The sequence below is a fragment of the Alligator sinensis genome, unplaced genomic scaffold (genome assembly GCF_000455745.1).
Source record: "Alligator sinensis unplaced genomic scaffold, ASM45574v1 scaffold1018_1, whole genome shotgun sequence".
Lineage (NCBI taxonomy): Eukaryota > Metazoa > Chordata > Crocodylia > Alligatoridae > Alligator > Alligator sinensis.
In genome coordinates, this window is record NW_005842038.1 from 2497309 (window position 1) to 2517502 (window position 20194).

General features: G+C 39.4%; 1 protein-coding gene across 6 annotated transcripts in view; it reads right to left on the reverse strand.

Annotated features, from left to right (window-relative positions):
• The window catches only part of RNF111 (ring finger protein 111), an 87086-nt gene that overhangs the window by 26954 nt on the left and 39938 nt on the right, over positions 1-20194 (reverse strand). For all 6 annotated transcript variants that reach the window (XM_025202828.1, XM_025202825.1, XM_025202829.1 and 3 more), the window contains exons 4-5: positions 4743-4906; positions 1311-1508 (exon numbers count right to left, since the gene is read on the reverse strand). In XM_025202828.1, coding sequence (XP_025058613.1) covers positions 1311-1508; positions 4743-4906 — 362 coding nt within the window. The remainder of the gene's footprint in view (positions 1-1310; positions 1509-4742; positions 4907-20194) is intronic.

Sequence of the window (20194 nt, forward strand, 5' to 3'; positions counted from 1 at the left end):
TAAGTCTTGTTTAGCTAGATAAAGGAGCAGGCACACACCAGACCTTCCACCCTTCATAAGCCACATGTCATGAGAAGAAGAGATGATGGAAAATGCAAGTCCCCTATTAGGGAGAAGAGATCATCATTCAATGACGCAGTCCGCAGGACAGAAAGGTGGTTAACCATGTTAGTCTGCAGTAAGGCAGAAGGCAGAAAACAATGGCACCTTAGAAACTAACTCAGGGACAGGCAATTATTTTGGGCGGAGGGCCGCTTACTGAGTTTTGGCAAACCATCGAGGGCCACACGACAGGCAGCTGAGGGCAGATTAATATTAATTTTCTAAATTGTTTAGGGGCCCCACAGGCCGGATAGAATGGCTTGGTGAGCCGCATCTGGCCCGCGAGCCGCATTTTGTCCACCCCTGAACTAACTTGTTCAGAGGCATGAGCTATAGGCAACAACCTGCCCCTCTTCACCTCTTAGGAGGAGGGGACACTCATGTCCCTTTCCCTTCTATATAAACCCTTTCTTTCTGCCAATCCATTGTCAGAGGCTATGAAAATAGGTTGTTGCCTATGAAGGCTCTTGCCTCTCTGAACTAGATAATATCCAAGGTGCCACCCTGCCCTACTACCTTCACAGGGATAAAGTCAAGAAATCCTTAGAACACCTCAGCTTTCCGTAAGATATACATTTCTTGAATACCTCTCCACATTGAAATGGGAGGCTTCACTCCCAGGGAAGGATTTGGGCTTCTTACCTGGATCCTACCTCTCTGAAAATACCCATGTAGCTGTAAAAGGCAGTCTGGGGGCCACAAGTGAGCTTGGGCCTCGCTCATCTCTGTGGAACTGGGTTGCTTGCTGGGACACAGTTAAAGTCCGACAAAGTTAACATGCCCAGCCAACATACCCAGTTGTCTTCCCTGCTTGGTGCAGAGGGCTGGACCCGATCTTCCGAGGTCCCTTCCAGACCCTTACAATCTATGAATAAGCCCTGGGCAGAGCCAAGCAGCACTAAGGACCTCATATTTTGCTACAGGCAGGAGAAAGCCTTGGCTTGTTTTAATCTGGGAAACTACTTTAAGAGCTCTCTTCTGTAGCGTGCTTATTGGGGGACATAAATCCTCTCTAGAGGTTATTAACATGACACTATCAGGGTATTACTCTGGAAAATTCTGACTTCCTATTTTGTTTTAAAAAGGATCTGCACAAAGACAAAAGGCACAAATACCTTTAAATAAGGTAAATTCAGATCTAAACATATTCTCACAAGTAATAAGCAACTTAGCGGACAGACTTTGAAAACTCTTTTCTTATTCTGTACCTCCAGCTGAAGTCCCAGCAGTGCTGCTACTGGGAAGAGTAGTCGAAGCCTCTGACACCGTAGAGGGCTGGCTGTTGGAGACACCTGAAGCTGCATCAGAGGCCTGCTCTGAGGTAGAGGTATTGGAACTGGTACTGGACGTAGAGCTCACAACCTGGGATTCCACTCGAGCTGAGGTTGTTGGCACAACTGTGGGCTCTGCGGATGTGTGGGAATGAGAGAGATCATCATGATCGCACTAATATCAGAGCCTTTTCAAGTTCAAAAAATTCAGTTTTCATAACTTGTTATCCTGAAGGACATTTTGGAACCCATTTCTACCAGATGTTGAGAAAGACCAAACAAAGGGGCTAATGAGACATACAATGTCAAAGTAAATCCTGTTTCCACCAGAAGCACAAAAACTCCAAATTAAGAACAGGTTTAAAATTCATTATCCTCCTACTTCTTAGTCAAGTCACACTTTAAGAGTCAATTTTAAATGATTTCACAAACCACACAAAGCTTTATTTACTTGGCCATAGTTAGACATAAATAGAAAAGAAATCAAATCATTCCGGTATTTGATGAGGCAAACAGTGGCTCACATGCTTACTACTGTTTGTCAAACATCCCTAAGCAAACAATATATAATTAATTATACCTCACAGCACACATTTAACACACATGAAAAAAGCAGCAAACTTGGCAAACTGATCCCATGGTTTTCCAAAATGCATGGAAACATCTTAGATGTTCTTTACATGAATTCAGTAATTCCTGACTTGACATACTAAAAAAGAGAAACCAAAATAAACCTTGCACATAAATACAGTAACTAAGTTTTAGTGTCTATGCTAAAAATAAATACATCAGTCTAGCACAGTAAACACAAAGAGTAGATGCCACCTTTTACTGGATTAATTTGGGGAAGAAAGTAAAACAGGCAGGTGAGATAAACCATACTTTTCATTGTGCAACTGTAGTGGATTAAAAGACTAAGAGATGCACACTAAGACAATTCAAGTCTAACTTAAGATCAAAGGCTGGCTTGTTTTAGAGTTTCGAATTTTTCTCCCTAATAACTGTCTAGTGTCTCATGACAGGTCTCTATGAATCAGAATGAAAGAAAACGGGAGAACATCTGAAGCAACCTGACCTATTTATTAAGTCTCTGTTGGGCTGTCAGAAAAGAGAGATATTTGGTATTTTTATTACGATAAAGTTATAATTTTGAGATAGAAATGTTAAACAGCAAATATTTTCTTTAAATTTAATGATTAAATCAGCATTTTGTCAAGGAAGGAGTATGTGGGATTTTTCAAAGTCCCAACACTCATGAGCTTTTCAAATATATTGCTTAAAGTTTGGTATACACATATGTTAGCATTTAGTATTCTGTGGGCGCTGCTTGGTATGAGTTTTATTTAAAAGCAGAAGTTCTGGGAAAAGTGTTTAGGAAAAATCTCTTAGATTATTTTTTCCATGAGTGATGGCTATAGGGCACTTTGATCCCTCACAAATGTCCAATTAAAGGTTCCATGAAATCTGATTTGCAATTCCAACCATCACACTTCCTGCCGTGCTACCCATGTATGACAGGAGGTATGAACGTGGGCTATGGGATGTGCCCCCAAAGCTGGAAGCAGCAGCTGATCACGGCTCCTCACCTCAGGGCCACGTTAGAGACCCTGAATCTGATGTACGCCTGACGCTGGGAGTGGCAGTCAGCTGATCAGTGCTCGCAGCCTCAGGGGGCACATCAGTCAAGGGTTTCATGAGTGTGAGGCTGGGAGCCCCAATCAGCTAATACCTGGCCACATGTACAGTTTAAGGTGCTACAGGAACCAGCCACAAAGTTATTACATGTATTTTGCGTATTAACTTTGTGGCTTATGTCTTGCTTTATTGCGCTAACTGTGTTAACAAGTGGCTGGATTACTACTTAAGACATATTTAACTTACTAATTACACTTTAAGTATAATGTCTGCTAGGGGCCTTCCAAAATCTCAAACTGACCTGATTATGCACTCTTCAACCTCATGAACCTGGTAAACTCCAAAGGCAAATCTGTTGCCAGAGTGTTGCCAAACATTAAAATACTTCACTCTTACTACAGACTAACCCATGCTGATAGCCTCTGCTATGCTTTTCATATACTAACATCTGGAGAAGTAAATGACTAAAAGCTCCAAATGGAGGTAAAATTCTGCTTCACTTGGCAATAATGATCCCTTCAGAAGAACTAGTAGCTGGAGATTCTTATGCTGCTAGCTTAGAATCAATATACACCCTTCAGCATACCTCATATTTGTAATTTCAGTGGTTCACAGGAGTAACAGATTTATCAAGTGAAATGCAATCTTAGGAGTATTAGAAGGCTGTAATAGTTCGGTCAGCACACCTTTGCAAAGGTGAAAGTTATAATAAATAACATTAAAAACATCAGTTCTGTAATTTTGGACGCTTCTCCTACAATGTTAAATTATTTGGTCTATGAAACGAGGTTTATAATAACTATGGTTCTGAAAACGGGATTCTTGGACAGTTTTCAAAACCTGCTTCCTCTAGCAGTCAACTAAAAAACAGAGGAAAAATGTGCTGTAGCAAGGTTTATTATGAAAGAGAAACTAAATACCGTCATTTGCCAAAGGAATAAATGTATTCCCACCTTTAAGTAAGAAGTCTGAGCAGCAAGTCTACAAAAACATATGCTCTCCTTTTAAGTAGTCAGCCTGCTTTCTTGCTTAATTTCAATCAGTGTTTCCATACCTATTTAAAGGTTGATGCACTTTAAGCCATCTCCAAGAAAGGAAACCTAGTCTTGTAATATTGACTGATTATCTGGTGCTTCAATTGAAGCACCAGACAATCAGGGTGGTTGCAAAAGGGAAGAGCACCACTGGTGACAAAGTTAGATTTGAGCAATTTTTCTTTTTCTCCAAACTTTTGGCAGGATCCAGATGTCAGTGCTAGAACTCTAGCAGATAAGCCTATTGTCATTTTACTAGCTTTTTACAACACCTTTTAGAAAAATTCTCTCTCACTATCAAACACTGAAGCAGGACTATAAACAACTCTTTTCTACCAGTCAACACTCATTTTCCTCCTAGAAAATGAGAGTAAGTCTTGTTGCAAGTGATATGTATAAAGAGGGTGAAAGGGGGAGTTATAGTTTCTGGCTACTTAAATTGACCTACAAAACTTAGGGGGTAAAAAAATTTAAAAAAAAAATCAAAGGATGACACATTTGGAATAACTTATCTTGTGTCAAGTAGAATGCATTGTTAAGATACTTGAACATTTTCAAAAAACCCATGAGATCAGTTTGCTTAAGGTTGTGTTAGATTTCCCAAATATTGATTTGTTACTATGAAATGTAATTCTGTCTTCTGATTAATGATCTTGTTCTTGAACATTTTCATTAGTTACAAATCACCACTGTAACTTACCATCTTCATCCACTGTAAGGTCCACCACTTCTGCTGCGTTCTGTCTCAGTGGTTGTATGACAGTGGAAACTCTACTACGGTTTCGCTGTTCTTGAGGTCTTGCAGGATGAGAGCTAGAGCTTTGGCTCCAGTGGGATCTTGAGTGTCCAAGTGCTGAACGAGACCTTGTGGGGAGGACAACATATAAACATCATTTTAAGTAGTCTTTTTCCCCCCCCTCAAATACAACAGAAGTATATTTATTAGTATGATCACAGCTTTGGGTGTATTCTGTTCTAGACAAATATCCAAGCATAGTCAGAATTAAGATCCAAATTAAAGGTTGTTAGTTTAATATTGCCACTGTCTACCTGGAGACACAGAACCACTATACAGCTAGAAAATACAGACGAGCTAAAAGAAAAACCTTTGCAGTTAGAAGCTACATTTGCCCCTCATGTATAGTAAAAATTAGAAAAAGCAGTACATGGCCTCCCACCACTCAGTTCTACACCACTATTTGTATCCATTTTGTTAACTACTAAATGAAAGGAACAAGCACTTGGAACAGCAGATTGGCAATGTGAAGCATTCTGGACGCGTACATCTGAGGTTTATTTTGCCACATGCCGTCACAGAACTACCACTGTACTTTTAAGAAAAATCTGGAATATAACCTTTGGATTTCTATCCCATTAGAAATGTGCTGTTTTCTGATCTAGGGATGACAGAATTTTGCTTTGCACAGCTTAAGGAAGCGTGGCAAGAATAAGCATGACCCACACCAAAGGGAATGCACAGTTCTGTTTTTTCACTTTGAAATTTATATCCGATGCATTCAACTTATCCATCCACAAGCTAAATATCAAGACTAATAAAATATATTAAATATGTATTATGGTTAAGAGCATATAAGTTAAGGAGAGAACACTGAAGAAACTTGTGTTTAATAAACATGCCAGGAATACCAGAGCACCAAGCTATGCTCACGCATCTCATTTTATGAATCTCCTGGAAAAATGACAACTCACAATAGGCTTCACCCTGTTAGATAAGTCAAAGAGGTTCAAAAATACTTCTTGAAACCAACATGCTGTAGAAAGCCATTTTAGCAACTTTAAAGGTTCTCTTATGCCCCAGCTGCTAGGATAGACAAGATAGATAAGTAGCTTGTTTTATAAGAAAACTGTAAATGAATACAAAAGCGATATTCTGGACAACATAGTAAAAAATCATCAACAACAAAGTTGTACAGAGAGATAAAACACCCCCATGAGCAATTAAAAGCTATAGCAGTTGCTTTTGCCCAACGCCAGATCAAGGTGGCCACAACTGCAGAGGTAACACAAGTAGCTATTCAGAATACGTAACAAAGAGCCAAAACTGAATGTGAAACTAGTCACATCTAGATTTAACAACTGTGCAATTCCCAGCTCACTTGTTAACCTACATACTTTTTCCACAATAAAGAGATTAATTTTGCTGTATTTACTTGAATACCATATGCCCTTCCCCCCAAAAAATCAGCCCAAAATTAGTTCTTTATTTAGAGCTTTTGCCAAAACAATACATTAAAATGAAAAATAGAATTATATATAATAAAATAACATATGTTTTGCTAAAACACACAAATTATCCATTCTATCATTTTACACAAAATTAAAACAGAACGTAGTATATGATGATATAAAAAGAAATTATAAAATTAAGTGGTGGACAATAAGGCAAAACAGGATTTTTGGCCTGTTTGATTCTGGCCTTTATTCTTGGGGCAAAGAACACAAATACACCTAAGGAATACAGGACGGGCTCTGAATTGTTATAGAGAAGCCAAATTGTTTTTGTCTTCTCTAGCCCAGTATTTACAACTTTCCTTTAATGGAGAGATCCACTTTCCTCTTATTTCTTCAAAGAACATACAAGACCACAAGTAGCAATTTAATACATTTACTCATTCCTCCCACAAGAGAACATTCTTTCCAAATACAGGGTCCAACACCAACAGCCCATAACAACTCAAATCTCATTAGAGTGAATCTCAATCTAGTAACTGCCACACTGTTTGTAGTTTTGCACCCCAGACAGGTGGGTTTCTAGGGCAAAGGAGTGATTTATTAGTCTTAAAAAAAAAGGGGAAGTTCAAGACTGTCTCTCTGCCAGCATATCTGCTTGCATCTTTAATTCTTAAATGTATGTCATTTTAAATATAGGGAAAATATCTTGCTAATGATCCTCACTGAATTCTCCAGGCCATTTAGATATTATTTAACCATCCAAACAAGGGTTTATTTGGCAAAGGAGAATGTTCTAGAATTGCACTTCTCCCAAAACTTGAGGCATGAATCTTAAGTGAGGAAGCTTCTTTGCTAGACTAGAAGCATACAGACACTATGCTCTAACGGCTGCAAGATGCTTGCAGTTTGCCTCTGGTCCAGCAAGAAGGGGCAGTCTCTCAGAGCAGTAGCTCTTGGCTGAGCACCGCAGCTTGTGCCTGAAAGAGCACAGAGTAGATTCAGGATGAATGAGCTGCCACATGTAGTCTGCTGTATCTTGACAAGTCTAGTGGCATAGAAACAACACTTTATTATTCACAAGAACTGGTATGTTGTAGTCAAGTAGTAAAAGTTCTACTACTGGCCTTGCAAGAGTCTGAAACTTGGCCTCAGAATCAGAGAAAATGAGGGTTGATAGGGACCTCAGGAGGTCACATCTAGTCCAACCTCCTGCTCAAAGCAGGACCATCCCCAACTAGATCATCCCAGCCAGGGCTTTGTCTAGCTGGGTCTTAAATCTCCACGGATAGAGATTCCCTCACCTCTCTGGGTAACCTGTTCCAGTGTTTTACTACCCTCCCAGTGAGAAAATTCCTTCCTATATCTCACCTAAACCTCCCTTACTGCAACTTGAGACCATTGCTCCTTGTTCTGTCTTCTGTCACCACTGAAAACAGTCTGGCTCCATCCTCTTTCAAAACCCCCTTCAGTAGGCAGATGAAGGCTGCTATTAAATCCCCTCTCTCAATCTTCTCTTCTTTAGACTAAATAAGCCTGGTTCTCTCAGTCTTCCCTCATGTGCCCCAGCCCCCTCCCAATTTCTGTTGCCCTCCACTGGATTCTCTCCAATTTGTCCACATCCTTTCTGTAGTGGGGGGCCCAAAACAGAGCATAGTACTCGCAATGTGGCCTCACCTGTGCTGAACAGAGGGGAATAATCACTTCCCTTGACCTGCTGGCACCACACCTACCAGGGCAGCCCAGGTTTAGCCTTGTTGTTGTCCTACCACATCTGGAAGTTCCTGTTGCCTCACCCAGGCTATCTCCTGGGATGCTGGACTTTCTGGACGCTTTATGTGCTCAGGAGAACTTGTTCTATATCAGTCAGCCATGGCTCCGGGAAAAAAAAAAATCTTTTTTTTCTACATTCTACCTTCCAAAAAAATAAGGTGTTTGTCTTATTTGGGGTGCATGAAAATGTTAGAAAATACAGTAAGTGTAGACTAAGATACTGCTCAACAGTGAAAGAAACTAATCCTAACCTTTCATACTTTGTAATTCAGTTCCAGGCATGCTATGAGGATTGATGCAAAACAAGGAACATGGTGGTCTTCAATTAAGTTTGTTACCTTTGTACTTCATCCGCAAGTATACATAGTAACAACCACTTGTGTAGAAAAACATCCTCTTATTTTCAATTTCATCCAGAATTAATTGAGAAACAGGTTAGGAACGGAGACAGAAAGCAAATTTGTAACGTGCTGTAAAAAGCTTAAATGCCAAATAGGTAAAAGAGCCAAATTCCAAATGAGAATAATTGAAGAGAATGAAATGCAAAACGCAGTGTTTTTTTCTTATTTACCTTTCCTAGGTTAAATATTATTTAGGAAAAAAAACTGACTTGAGATATTCTTCCTTTAAAAATACAATTATATGCTTAAAATGATCTTCAGATTCCATTCTTTATTAAAAATTTAATTTCATTTTTCAATGCCTTGATTTAAATGGATGTAGAGTATGGTACCAACTGGTAGTTAGTAAATCTGTGTGTATTAGTTCAAATAAATGCCATTTTTAATACATAAGAATAACTTTTATAAAATAATGCTTCCTATCTATAGTTATATCCTTTTGACAGTGTTTGCTTTTGAAAATGTGTGCATAGGCTTAATACATATACATTTCAAAATATCATTTTATAGCCTTAATACAGAATGATAAGCATTTTCTTAAGGAGGCCAACCTTTGACAATACATTTTTTGGAAAAGCAAGTGGCCAAAGCTCAGTTACAACCAGAATAATTTAAACCAGCAATTTAAAAAATAAATAAAAAAAATAAAAAAAAATAAAAAAGCACACTGATCAAAACTGTCCAACCCTGATCAATACCAACATTACAGCCAAGGATTTTCAGATGTCTGAAGTCAAACATGAACTAAATATGGAAATGCACAGGAAATGATCTTAGCTCTACCCACTTACTGATTCTAGGCTCTCCCCTTCATCAGCTTGTTCCAGTATTTTTACTGTTAGAATTAGACTCCTTTGAGATTAAGAATTTTAGGGTAACAGTAGACATAAATAAGTACTTTAACCAAACCTAGCCTACATCTCAACATACAGTTTTGAGGTGAAGAAACATATAGAGATTAAAAGTAAAGAAAAAACCAGCAGACACCTTTTTCCAAATCTACAGGTCCTGAATGCAGGCTGATTCTTATTCACCACACTAGCCTTTGTTGAATTTCCTTCCTCAATTTCAAATATTTATTGGTTCTGTAATTAATGACAATATAATAGGCAGATTATGCAATCTTAAAGAGTTGAGGAGTGCTTTCTCTATGCTGTTCAGAAAATCTGCTTTTTGTTGTCTCCCAATGATGAAGGATGGAATCTGTAAAGATACCATACCATTATGAGTAAGACACTCCAGCTTTACCAGTTAGTGAAAAAATAAATATATTGATAAATCAAAGTAGCTTCTTTCATAACATTTCCCCAGCTTGGGAACCACCTCTTGTACACTATGATTTCTTTTAAGGTTTTAAGCCCATCATGAATACCCCGATTTCCATAACTTTTTCTCTGCTGCGTACTATGTACCAGCAAGCCACAGAATCCATGTGGAGAGGACTATTAATGATGCTCTAATCCAAGAAACCTATTGTGGAGCATGGTTCATTGTCCAGAATGCAGCTAGGCAGGACACCATAAAATGTGGCCATTTACTTGCCCCTTTGATACAGCCTCCCAGGTCTACCATTCCTCCCACTGTTATTTTAAAGCAGTGGTGCTCAACCTTCCAGTCCTGGGGGCCAGATGAGTGATGCAGCCACAGCATGCCAGATCTGGTCATAGCACAGCCCCCACAACAACAGATTGGTCCCGCAGGACTTCCTCCCCCTTCCCTCCCAACCCCCCTTTACAGAAGTTTGGCAGTGCAGGAGACAAACTGCCAGACCGTGTGGAGGACTGAAGGCCATATAAAACTGCCTCACAGGTCAGATGTTGAGCACCGCTGCTTTAAAGGGTAAAAATTCACTTTTATCCTCATTAAGACATTATGTACCTGAACCTCCTTTGGCTATTAGTTGCAGTGGTAGGTATCCACCTGTGTAATATTTAAGCCCACCTAATTTTTAAATTTGGAAAACCCTGCATTTTAACTCTACCATGTTTGCATCACAAGCTTGTCATCCACATTTGCTTCCTGCCAAAACCTACCACTACATCACTTGAACAGATCTTTAACTCTGACAAAAACTCCAAACAAATGAACACAATAAACCTTTCTGACATCAGAGAAAATAACCAACTTTCTCACTCCATTCCTCTAGAAACATACTTGGGCTTGATTCATATTTCAACTTCTTCTTTTTTTTTTTTTCTAGCAGCTATATATTTGTACATGAAAGCCATAAAGTGAATCAAATATAAAATGCCTTTGTATTTCCACTTGCCCATAAAGTTACATTTTAGTAAGAGGCTAGATCAATAAAGCATTATGGGTGCGCGAAGCGGGCAGTATTTGATTCAGATTCGGCACGATTTAGGGTACACCGATTTGATTTGCTGATTCAGATCACTGTCCCAATTCGATACGGCCGAATCTGAAATCTGAAGATTCGATTCTGATTTGGAGAATCAGTGATTCAGGCAATAGACACAGCATTATATGTTTTTTCTATGTACCTTGAGGTAGCAGGTGCAGCTCGTGAACACTGAGATGGTGGGGAGGATGGAACATTCCACGGGAGCGCGGGGGGGTCCCCTGCACGCTTGGCGGTGGACCCGAAAGTGGACTGGAAGTACTTCTGATCCACTTCCGGGTCTGCCGCTGAGCTTGTGGGGGACTCCCCATGCTCCCATGGGATGCTCCATCCACCCTACCATTTCAGCGTTCACGAGCCGTGCCTGGTACCTCAAGGTACGTAGAAAAAACATATAAAGATATGTCTATAATGGAATCGTCAAATCTCTCCGAATCTATTCAGAGGCTTCTGACTCGATTTAGAGAGATTTAAGGGTCTCCTGATTCGATTAGGATTTGGAGATTCGGCCTCCGAATCCGGCCCTAATTTCCTCCGAATCAGCAACTGAAGCTTCGCACAGCCCTATAAAGCACTAGTTGTAACTTCTGAAAGAAACAAGGTCTCAAACACCCCTTGTCAGTAGAATTGATGGATGGAAAATCATATTTATTTATTTGGTTCAAGTGTTTGCATTAATTTTGTGACTTGATTCAGTAAAAGCAGAACCTTTAAATCTAGACTTTTTGTGAGACTAATAGGACCAGGTGTGACAAAAATGCCATTGAGGGAGTCAAGAAGTTTAGCATGATACCTAAATGGTGCACATTCATTTAAAAATAACTACTTTTATTAATGTTGTTCTATTTGTTAGCCATCTTTTCAAAATTACTGAATCTAAGTCAGTTACAGCTCTTAAAGCAGATTAGAGAACAGACAAGAGTTCAAGAAATTCAGCAAGTGGAAAACAAAGATGACTTTTTTCTTGAACTGAAACAGGAATCAGTCTCCTGGATCACACTGGCAAAGAGCCAATACTAGATATATCTTGAGCACTAGTTTTATGTACTCCATCCATTAAAATAATTATGGCTATTCCCTTAGTATATAACTTGGACTATTTTCCACATTAACAACTTTGACCTGGATTTTTATTTCAGAATACATATCATGTTTTGGTGCTGCTGCTGTGAAAATGAAAGATTACTGAAGTGCATAAAATACAAACGAACATTCAAAAGGGACTAGAAAGGATAAACATTTTCACTGGAAATTAACACAGAAATACAAACATGTATAAAGAGACCCATAAACAAACCACCAAGTTATAAGAAAATAGATGATTCCTGAAACATATATTAAGAGACCTTTAATTTACTGATACATTTTAAGAGAAGTCCTTCATAGAGCAGATAATTTTATTATAGTTTTATTAACTCATGTAACAACCTCTATGAACTTGTATATTACATATTCTGCTAAGCCTAAAAATTCTATTTTATTTAATTATTTTTCATTTCAACAGATAATATCGATATTTATTTTTAAGAACTGATTTCAATTTTTATCCATTTAAAATTTTCAGGATTATGCAACATTAGAGATGGGGGGGGAAGGGGGTGTAACACTGCCGCCAACTGAGCCATAGAGCTGCCATCCATCCCAACTCCGTTCACCTGTAGCTCCCCTGTCCACTTTGTCACTTCCTCTTCCTTTGTTTCCAGTCCCCTTGCGTTTCTAGGGGTTGCAGTCCAAACCACACTTGACGCAGTTCATCACACCCTGCCATCACACACCACCAGCCATCATTTTTCTTACGTCCACTTTCTATAAATTTTGAGCATTAACGATGGAAATATTTTTTCATCAGTCTGTGAGTGTGAAGTGAAATTAATATTTATCAAGATTTATTGATAAACACTGAATCCTGCTAAGCCCATGAGTCTCTGAAAATGTAAAAGAAGTATGAAGTAGTAAAAATATTCATAAAGACATTAAGTAAGTAAACAAGAAACCCCAAACATTCTAATTTCTTATGCCAAACTAGTTTGGGTTTTTTGGGTAAAATAATTCATGATGTAAGAGCTACTGGAATCAGGTTCTCTAAAAAAAATGTCAACAAGATTATTGCTTTTTTTTTTTTTTTTTTTTTTTTTTTAAATACTACAGTCTCCCCTAGCATTGGTAACCACTTTGAAATTAGGAAGCTAAAAGAGGCTATTATTTTTATAACATGTTGAAGTTGAAAGGCGATTTCTAGTTCTAAGTCTCAAAAAAAACAACGAAAGTTCTTTGCTTTGAATTCGACAGGCCAATTTTTTTTTGCAGAAAAAAGAAGAGAGTGAAGTGGCAGAATACACATTATTGAAGTTTTATTTCTATAGAAAGAACTTGCTATATCAGCTTAAACCTGCACAGATTCTGTAGTTATTACAGCCTCAAAAAAAGGTAAGCTTTTGGAAGGTCTCATGATCTCAACATCTCTCCTATGTAACATCGTCTCCAATGAAGCTAAATGAATTAACTAAGCAGTTAAATTACATGAGTAAAGAATTAAAACTTCAAATATTAGTGCAGTTTTTATTCTCCAGTCTGTCAGAAAGAAAAGTATAAAGAATGCATTTTCTTGCAGCAGGTACACTCTGAAAGGGCTTTGTGGAATGACAAGTGAAGCCCCACATAGAGAAAGCTGACACAATGTCTTGGCTATTACTGTTGATACGTGTCACACACATTGATTTAATTTCATCTCACCAAGCCTGTCTGTTCCCCTCTTCATTCTGCAAGATGGAGGCACATTCTAAAAACTGTGGAGAACTACCCTGTTTCCCAGCAAAATCACTATGGTCTATTGGGTCAGACATCTGAGAACTGTGAATAATAAGCTTTGATTGTCAGTTTGCCAAAAGAGAGCATTAGAGCTGGTTAGAAAAACTAAAGTGGATTTTCACCAGAATTAGCCAACTTGTCAGGACAGACAGACAAATTCACCTAAGAATTCAGAAACAAGCCAAGCAGTATTTTATTCTGTTTCAACTTCAGTTTCATTCTGACTGGACAGTGGAAAATTCCATGGCCATGTAGCATATTACTCACTCCTGTTACTATGTTTTTTCACTGGATGAGTACGCATTGCTTCAGCTTTGTTCATCTTACTCATGTGAAGACAGGAAAAGTAGGCTGCAGCCTGCTGGTTTTTTAAGTTTACCTGAAACGGTCTAGAATCAATGATATAACCTTAATCATTTGGGAAAAGTGACAGATTAAGGACTGTCAGAACAGGGTTAGACCAGTTTGTCAGCAAGTCCTGTCCATCATCCCACTGCCACAGCTGCCCAAAGTAATAATTACTAATTGATTTTAATTTCACCTCACCAAGCCTGTCTGTTCAAACCCTCTTCATTTTGCAAGATGCGAAAAGAATCTTTAAAGAAGCAATCCGCTGAAAAGTGTCAGGAGGGAGAGAGGAAGAAGAAAAAGGGTGCTTAAAAACATGTTTCAGCTGCTATTAGAGCAAGAGTGAATTTTTATTACACAAAGCAGAACAGGAGCAGCAGACCCCAGTGCCAGGTAGCTGTAAAGCATCTCAGGAACAGTGCAGAGCAATAAAGAAAAAGGCCATTTTCAGAAGTTTCCTCTCAGTAGAAAACCCGTTGAAGAAGTTACAGAGCACAGACCCTTGGAAATGAAAGAAGAAAACTTGGAAGCAGAATCTCATGAGGAAGAAAAGTCAGAGTCCACTTTGCCAGTCAGATATGCTCATCTACAGAAAAAGTGCGGCAGGGATACGGTGCATGATGTAGTTGTGATAAGGCAAGGGAGATGACCCTGGTTATCAAACTTTCAATTACTTCAGCACTCTGCAAGTAAGCTGAATCCAGCTCTTTCAACATTAAATATTCTTACATGCAACACAGGATCAGTCAGCCATGTTGCAACAAATACAACTGTCAGTCTACTCGGACACTAAGCCTGAACATGGCACATGAATTTTTAAAACTGATCTAAGCAGCAGATGGACAAAGCCTTTGGGCAGGTTAACTGACTTCACTGCCTGAAGTCACAGGGTCAGTGTTAAAATCTACATAGGAGTAAACTACAATAAAGTAATTGAAAACCGGTAATAAAATGAAGCTCTAATTGTTGAGATTATCCCTAAACAAAATAAAGTTTACATTTATCTAGACTGAATTTTTCTTCTTTAAGAAAGCAAAACATGGTACAACCTTGATGATGAACAGCTTTGGTGCTGTAAAGAGGACCTCACTTGTGATTCTGTATCAGCAACTGGTTTTAGTCAACCTGCACATAGAAGTGTTTCCAAAATTCTGCGTATCCAATTCACGAGAATATCATGAGCAACACACCAGCTTTATGGATCCATGGGTGGAATTAGGGAGGCCAAGGTTAGCTCCAGACAATGTTAAAAACCTTTCAAATACAACATTGGACCCTTCTCCTCACCCAGCCATTTTAGGAAGCATTTCAAGTGGAAACATTTACCCTCATACTGAAGGAACTGTTTTCTACAGTACCAACAGCAGAATGACTATCTCCTGTATAATGATTTCTCTATAAAGATGGGGAAAGAACATAAGGGGGCGACTTGCATACTACAAAACAATTAAAATACAATCATAGAGATCCATCAGTCCATTATTAAGTTCCACAACACTGGAACAAAAATTCCAAGATGGGAGGAAAGGACAGATGTAGGATTCTTTACACAGCATGCAGTTGACTACATTTCAGAATGGTTGCTTGAATGTACATGTACACTTGGATAATATAGTGATCAAAAGCAGTAGGGATCCATTTCAGAAGACACTGGGAAACAACCAGAAGAAAAAGAAGAAAAGAAAAGGAAAACAAAAAGGATGGCATCCCAGAGAAAAACACCACTAGGCAACTGCCCTTACAGATTAAACTTAACATTTACATGTGTACACTTCTTTACGAAGGGATGCATACAGACTGAGAGGAACTCAGTCTTGGAGCCAAGAGGTAGCAAGAATGCTAGCCACAGACAGACTTCCTTCCATACACATGGCAAGGGGAGCAAGGGCTCCAGACACCTGATGGTTGCACCCTCAGCTGCTATTAGGGGTCCATGCCATACATGATGCTCACAGAAGTGCAGTATAAACTGTTATTATGGGTAGAAAGGTATACCTGGACTAGTGATGTGTTAAAGAGTGGTCAGACAACTGACTACATGGCCATTCAGCCACTGGAGAAGCAACGTAAGAAAAGCTAGAGAGGCAAGATGAACACCTTTAGTCAGGGGAGAGTCTTAAAGACTGCATTATATCAGGAACAACTTGGGGGGGGGGGGGGGGGGGGGGGGGGGGGAAAAGAGTTTATTAAAACGAGCGTGGGGGGGGGGGGGGGGGGAAGTGCAGGGGAAGCAGTATGGTCAGAGGGGTGTATAACTGCTCCTCTGCATGGTTACTGGCAAGGACAAAAAAATTCCAGAAGCAGTGCACAGTGATCACTTCCTTATACAGGGTATAACTTCTAAATGGTGTTGCAAGGGTGCAAACACTGTTGTCAGTAACTAGCAAGTTCTGCAGCTACTCCAGTTGGTCATATGCAGTATATTAAAAAGCTTAGAGGGAGAAAATGGGGCAGCAAAAGAGAGAGAGAGAAAGAACTGATAACAGCCTCCAAATTTGCACCCTTTACCATGGCCACTAAAGAAATGAATACATGTCCTACAACCATAAAGTTGGGCAACATGGAGAAGCAAGTTTTTCCCAAGCAATTCGCTTCCTGTCTGCTAGGGAAGAACTAACAGAGACCAACTTTGAAGACCAAATGATGGCCCAAGGCAATCCTTCCTGGGAATCAGAGCATCTTAGGGAACTATGTCCTAAAAGAGTAGGCAGCAAGTAGGAGGAGCAAGTAGAAGGAGCAATACAAAAAAAAGTTCAGACCACGAATGCATAAGCCTTAGAGCCTTTTTTCTTTCACCAAGGAAATGAGGAGACAAAAGTATATAATCTGCTTGAGACTTGAGAAACATGAAACAGCTGGAGTCCTTTGTCCACAGTTATCCCAAGATATCACCAGTACTGCAGACAAGGTAAAATGGGGGTACTATGACAGGTAGTTACTTAAGAGACACAAAGAGGGCTTTGGAATGGTTTGTATTGCCATTTCCCAGCTTGAGGAATGTGCTGGTCCTGATGCTATAAAATAGTAGAGGGATATAACAATGATGAATCGCCTTTGCCACTGGCCTCTGAATAAGGATGTGCAGTCAGTATTACAGCAACTGCCAACCACTTCTCCCACTCACCATCAAGTATCTAAACCTTTAGCAGCTCAGGAGCAACCGTCTCCAAACATCTCAACCACAAATGCAGAGTTCAGCGTTCATTCAGAGTGAACACTGAACACCTAACCAAGTGACAGAGGACATCAGCAGTAGCCCAAGAAAAGACCTTGTAGCCACAGCTATAAGTATTTTTGTGTATTAGCTCCTCTGGGGTTTGGAAGGAGGTTTAAGGAGCTGTACAAGGAAACCCCGCTTTCCACAGCCTCCAACAGGGAACAAACTAGTTTTGCTCATCAGCAAAACTGCTTACTGTTGTGTTTAATGTACACAGAAAGTTATTGCTACTGTGCTGTGCTGAATTTGCTGATGTGTTGAGAGGTGGTGATAGCTTGTAGAGGTGGAGGCGTTTCCTCCAAACTAACAGTTCCAAATGTGAAAACAAGGTAGGAGTTTGCTGCATTACATTACATTAAGTTTGTCTGGTTTCCTGTATACCTCTCACGGAAGCATTCTAACACAGATTTTCAGAATTTGTCACACCATCTCTCATGTGATACTGGTTTCAGTGTAGAAGTCAATATATGGGGCTGGAACATATGCAGGGCGTATAGTTTGGGACAGAAGAGGGAAAATTTTAAAGTCACCTCTATGGTAACTTAGGCCACAAAAATATCAATAGAAGTTTTGGATACAAGCTTTATCTGACATTTTGAAAGACCTTTCTAATAAAACAAGGAAGTTTGTTGGAATCATTTTGGAGTTATTTATTTCCTTCAAATTGACTACATTTAAGACCAATGGTGAAATGATCAACTATCTCCCTTAACTCCCACAGCAGAGATATGGTCTGGGCATTAGTAGCAAAAAATTGGAAGCCAGCATCAACCAAGTTATGGTAGTATGGGAATAACTGGCCTAGAACCACTACCTCTTCCTACTCCTTGAGCTTCCTAGCACAGTTTCAGTTCCTTGGTCACCCAACGGAAGAGAACATGCTGGGGCTTGCTCTTTGGCATCCTCCAGGAAAAGCTTTTCTGGATCAGTATAGGGCCTAGGCAAAGGTGTTGTGGGTCATACCTGGGGATGGGGCAATAAGGACTGAAAAGCCAAGCTCACTGCTGTGGTGGGGGGCAGTTGGCATAAGGCTAGGGTGACTACATGTCCCAGATTTTGGAGGCTGGTCTCAGAATCCTGGCTGCTAGAGAAAATTGAAGCAAAAGTCCTGGACTGGCACAAATGTGCCCAGCTCCTGAGTAAGAGGTCAGGCACAGAAGGAGGAGTTCATGCTAATCTAGGACTTTTGCTTTGATTTTCTCCAGGAACCACAGCCACTCTGGACTCTGGTGGGCTGCAAGCAGAGTCTGAGGGAGCAAGTGGGGGGGGGGGGGGGGGGCGCGCCCCACACTCATGTGTGCACATGCACATTGCACTGTCCTCTCTGGCCCCATTCCTGGGAGCCACAGGGTTGGGAAGGGGGAGGGGATGTGCATACATAAAATTGCCCTGCCTATCCCAGATTTCCCTCAAAGGACTGTGGTCACCCTACATAAGGCTGACTCTTTGAAAGACCCTTACAGGATTTTCATCACCTCTGGGTGCTACCACGACAAGAAAAAAAAAAAATGTTCCCAAACACTGGTGCATCAGCATCGGCAGCTGCACCTGGCACATTAAGACGCTCTCCCTTCTCACTACCCTTCCTAGCGAATTTAAAAATTCCAGGGTCCTCTTTTCAACCCTCCCTCACCCCATTCCCAGTGATAAGTAAGCAATGTCATTTTCTGTCTATGTCATGCAATTAGTTGATATTCTGTTCTGGGTCCAAGTGGTCTAAATGTTGGAACAAAACATTTCCAACAAAACTCGCTTGTCTCCTAACAGTTGCTTTTTGTTTTCCTTTAGATTTAGAGCCGGTAATTCCATTTCATAGAGGATATTAGGTTTCACATCTTCCCAGGGCTAGTAGGCATAATTTTACTCAGTATCTTTCTCTTCTCTAAAATCTTTTAATAATTGATAAAAGGGCTCAGTGTAAGCCAGACAAGTTTAAAAGCTGCATTTAAAATTATATTTCCTGCTCTCTGACCTTTACTAGTAATGTTTCAACTTCAAGAGGCCAGTAAAGCAAGTATAGTTTTCATCCAATTTTTTCTTCCTGTTTGCAAATTAGCCCTCTATCAGATGGGTATTTTTTGGAGCTTGGCTAAAGGTTCTTTTGCATGGTCACTTTTTAAAATAAGTGTTGTGAAATAACCACACAGAACAAAGGACTTTGTTTTGCTTATGAGGGAACAAAGATCCACTTAACCAGTTTAAAAAACAAACTAATAAAAAACACAACACCTTTATCCACCTGGATTGAGATGGACCAGATTCAGATATCACGTATTGTACCTCATCTCCTTTGACAGGGCTGACATATTTATATTACAATGTCAGGATTTTGCCAAAAAATTAGTTACAAGTATTTTGTTTATGTTTAATGCTCAGAGCACCAGAAAACTTTGAGAATCAAAGTTCTTTAAATTCTTTAAATTTAAGTTTCTTTAAATTTAAATAAATTTAAGTACATTTAAATTCTTTAAATTTTAAGTTCTTCAAATTCTTTAAATTTACAGCCATCCAAAAGTACTGAATCCAAGACAAGCTCAAGTACCACTAAAAACCTGAAGGCAGATAAGGTGTTTAAATGTGATGCTACCTACTCAAAATGAATTATGATAAAACAGAAAGAATGTCCCTTCAGTAAGTTAAAAAAAACAGCATGAAACAGGGATTAAAGTACTGCAAGGTCTTTACATTGTTATTCTGATTCGATTGAGATATTAACACACATGTATATATTAACACACAAATACATCCCTAGATTTTAAAAAATGCAGTAACCTGTCTCACTTATATACAACATACGTGAAATAGAAAACAAAGAATACAAAAACAAAAACACAAGAACAGAACAAGCCACTTATGTTGTTTTGAACAGTATTTAAAGAATGGTAAATAACTTTTATAATGTCCATTTTATTCACAGAATCTTAAATAAGAACGCCAGGTTCATCTTAAATGGCACTGTTGATGCTGTAGCACAGTAGAAAGTTGACCATCATAATGTGGTTCTGGGACCACTGCAATATGCCTGAGCAGACCAAATGAGGAGGTCTGAAGCGGAA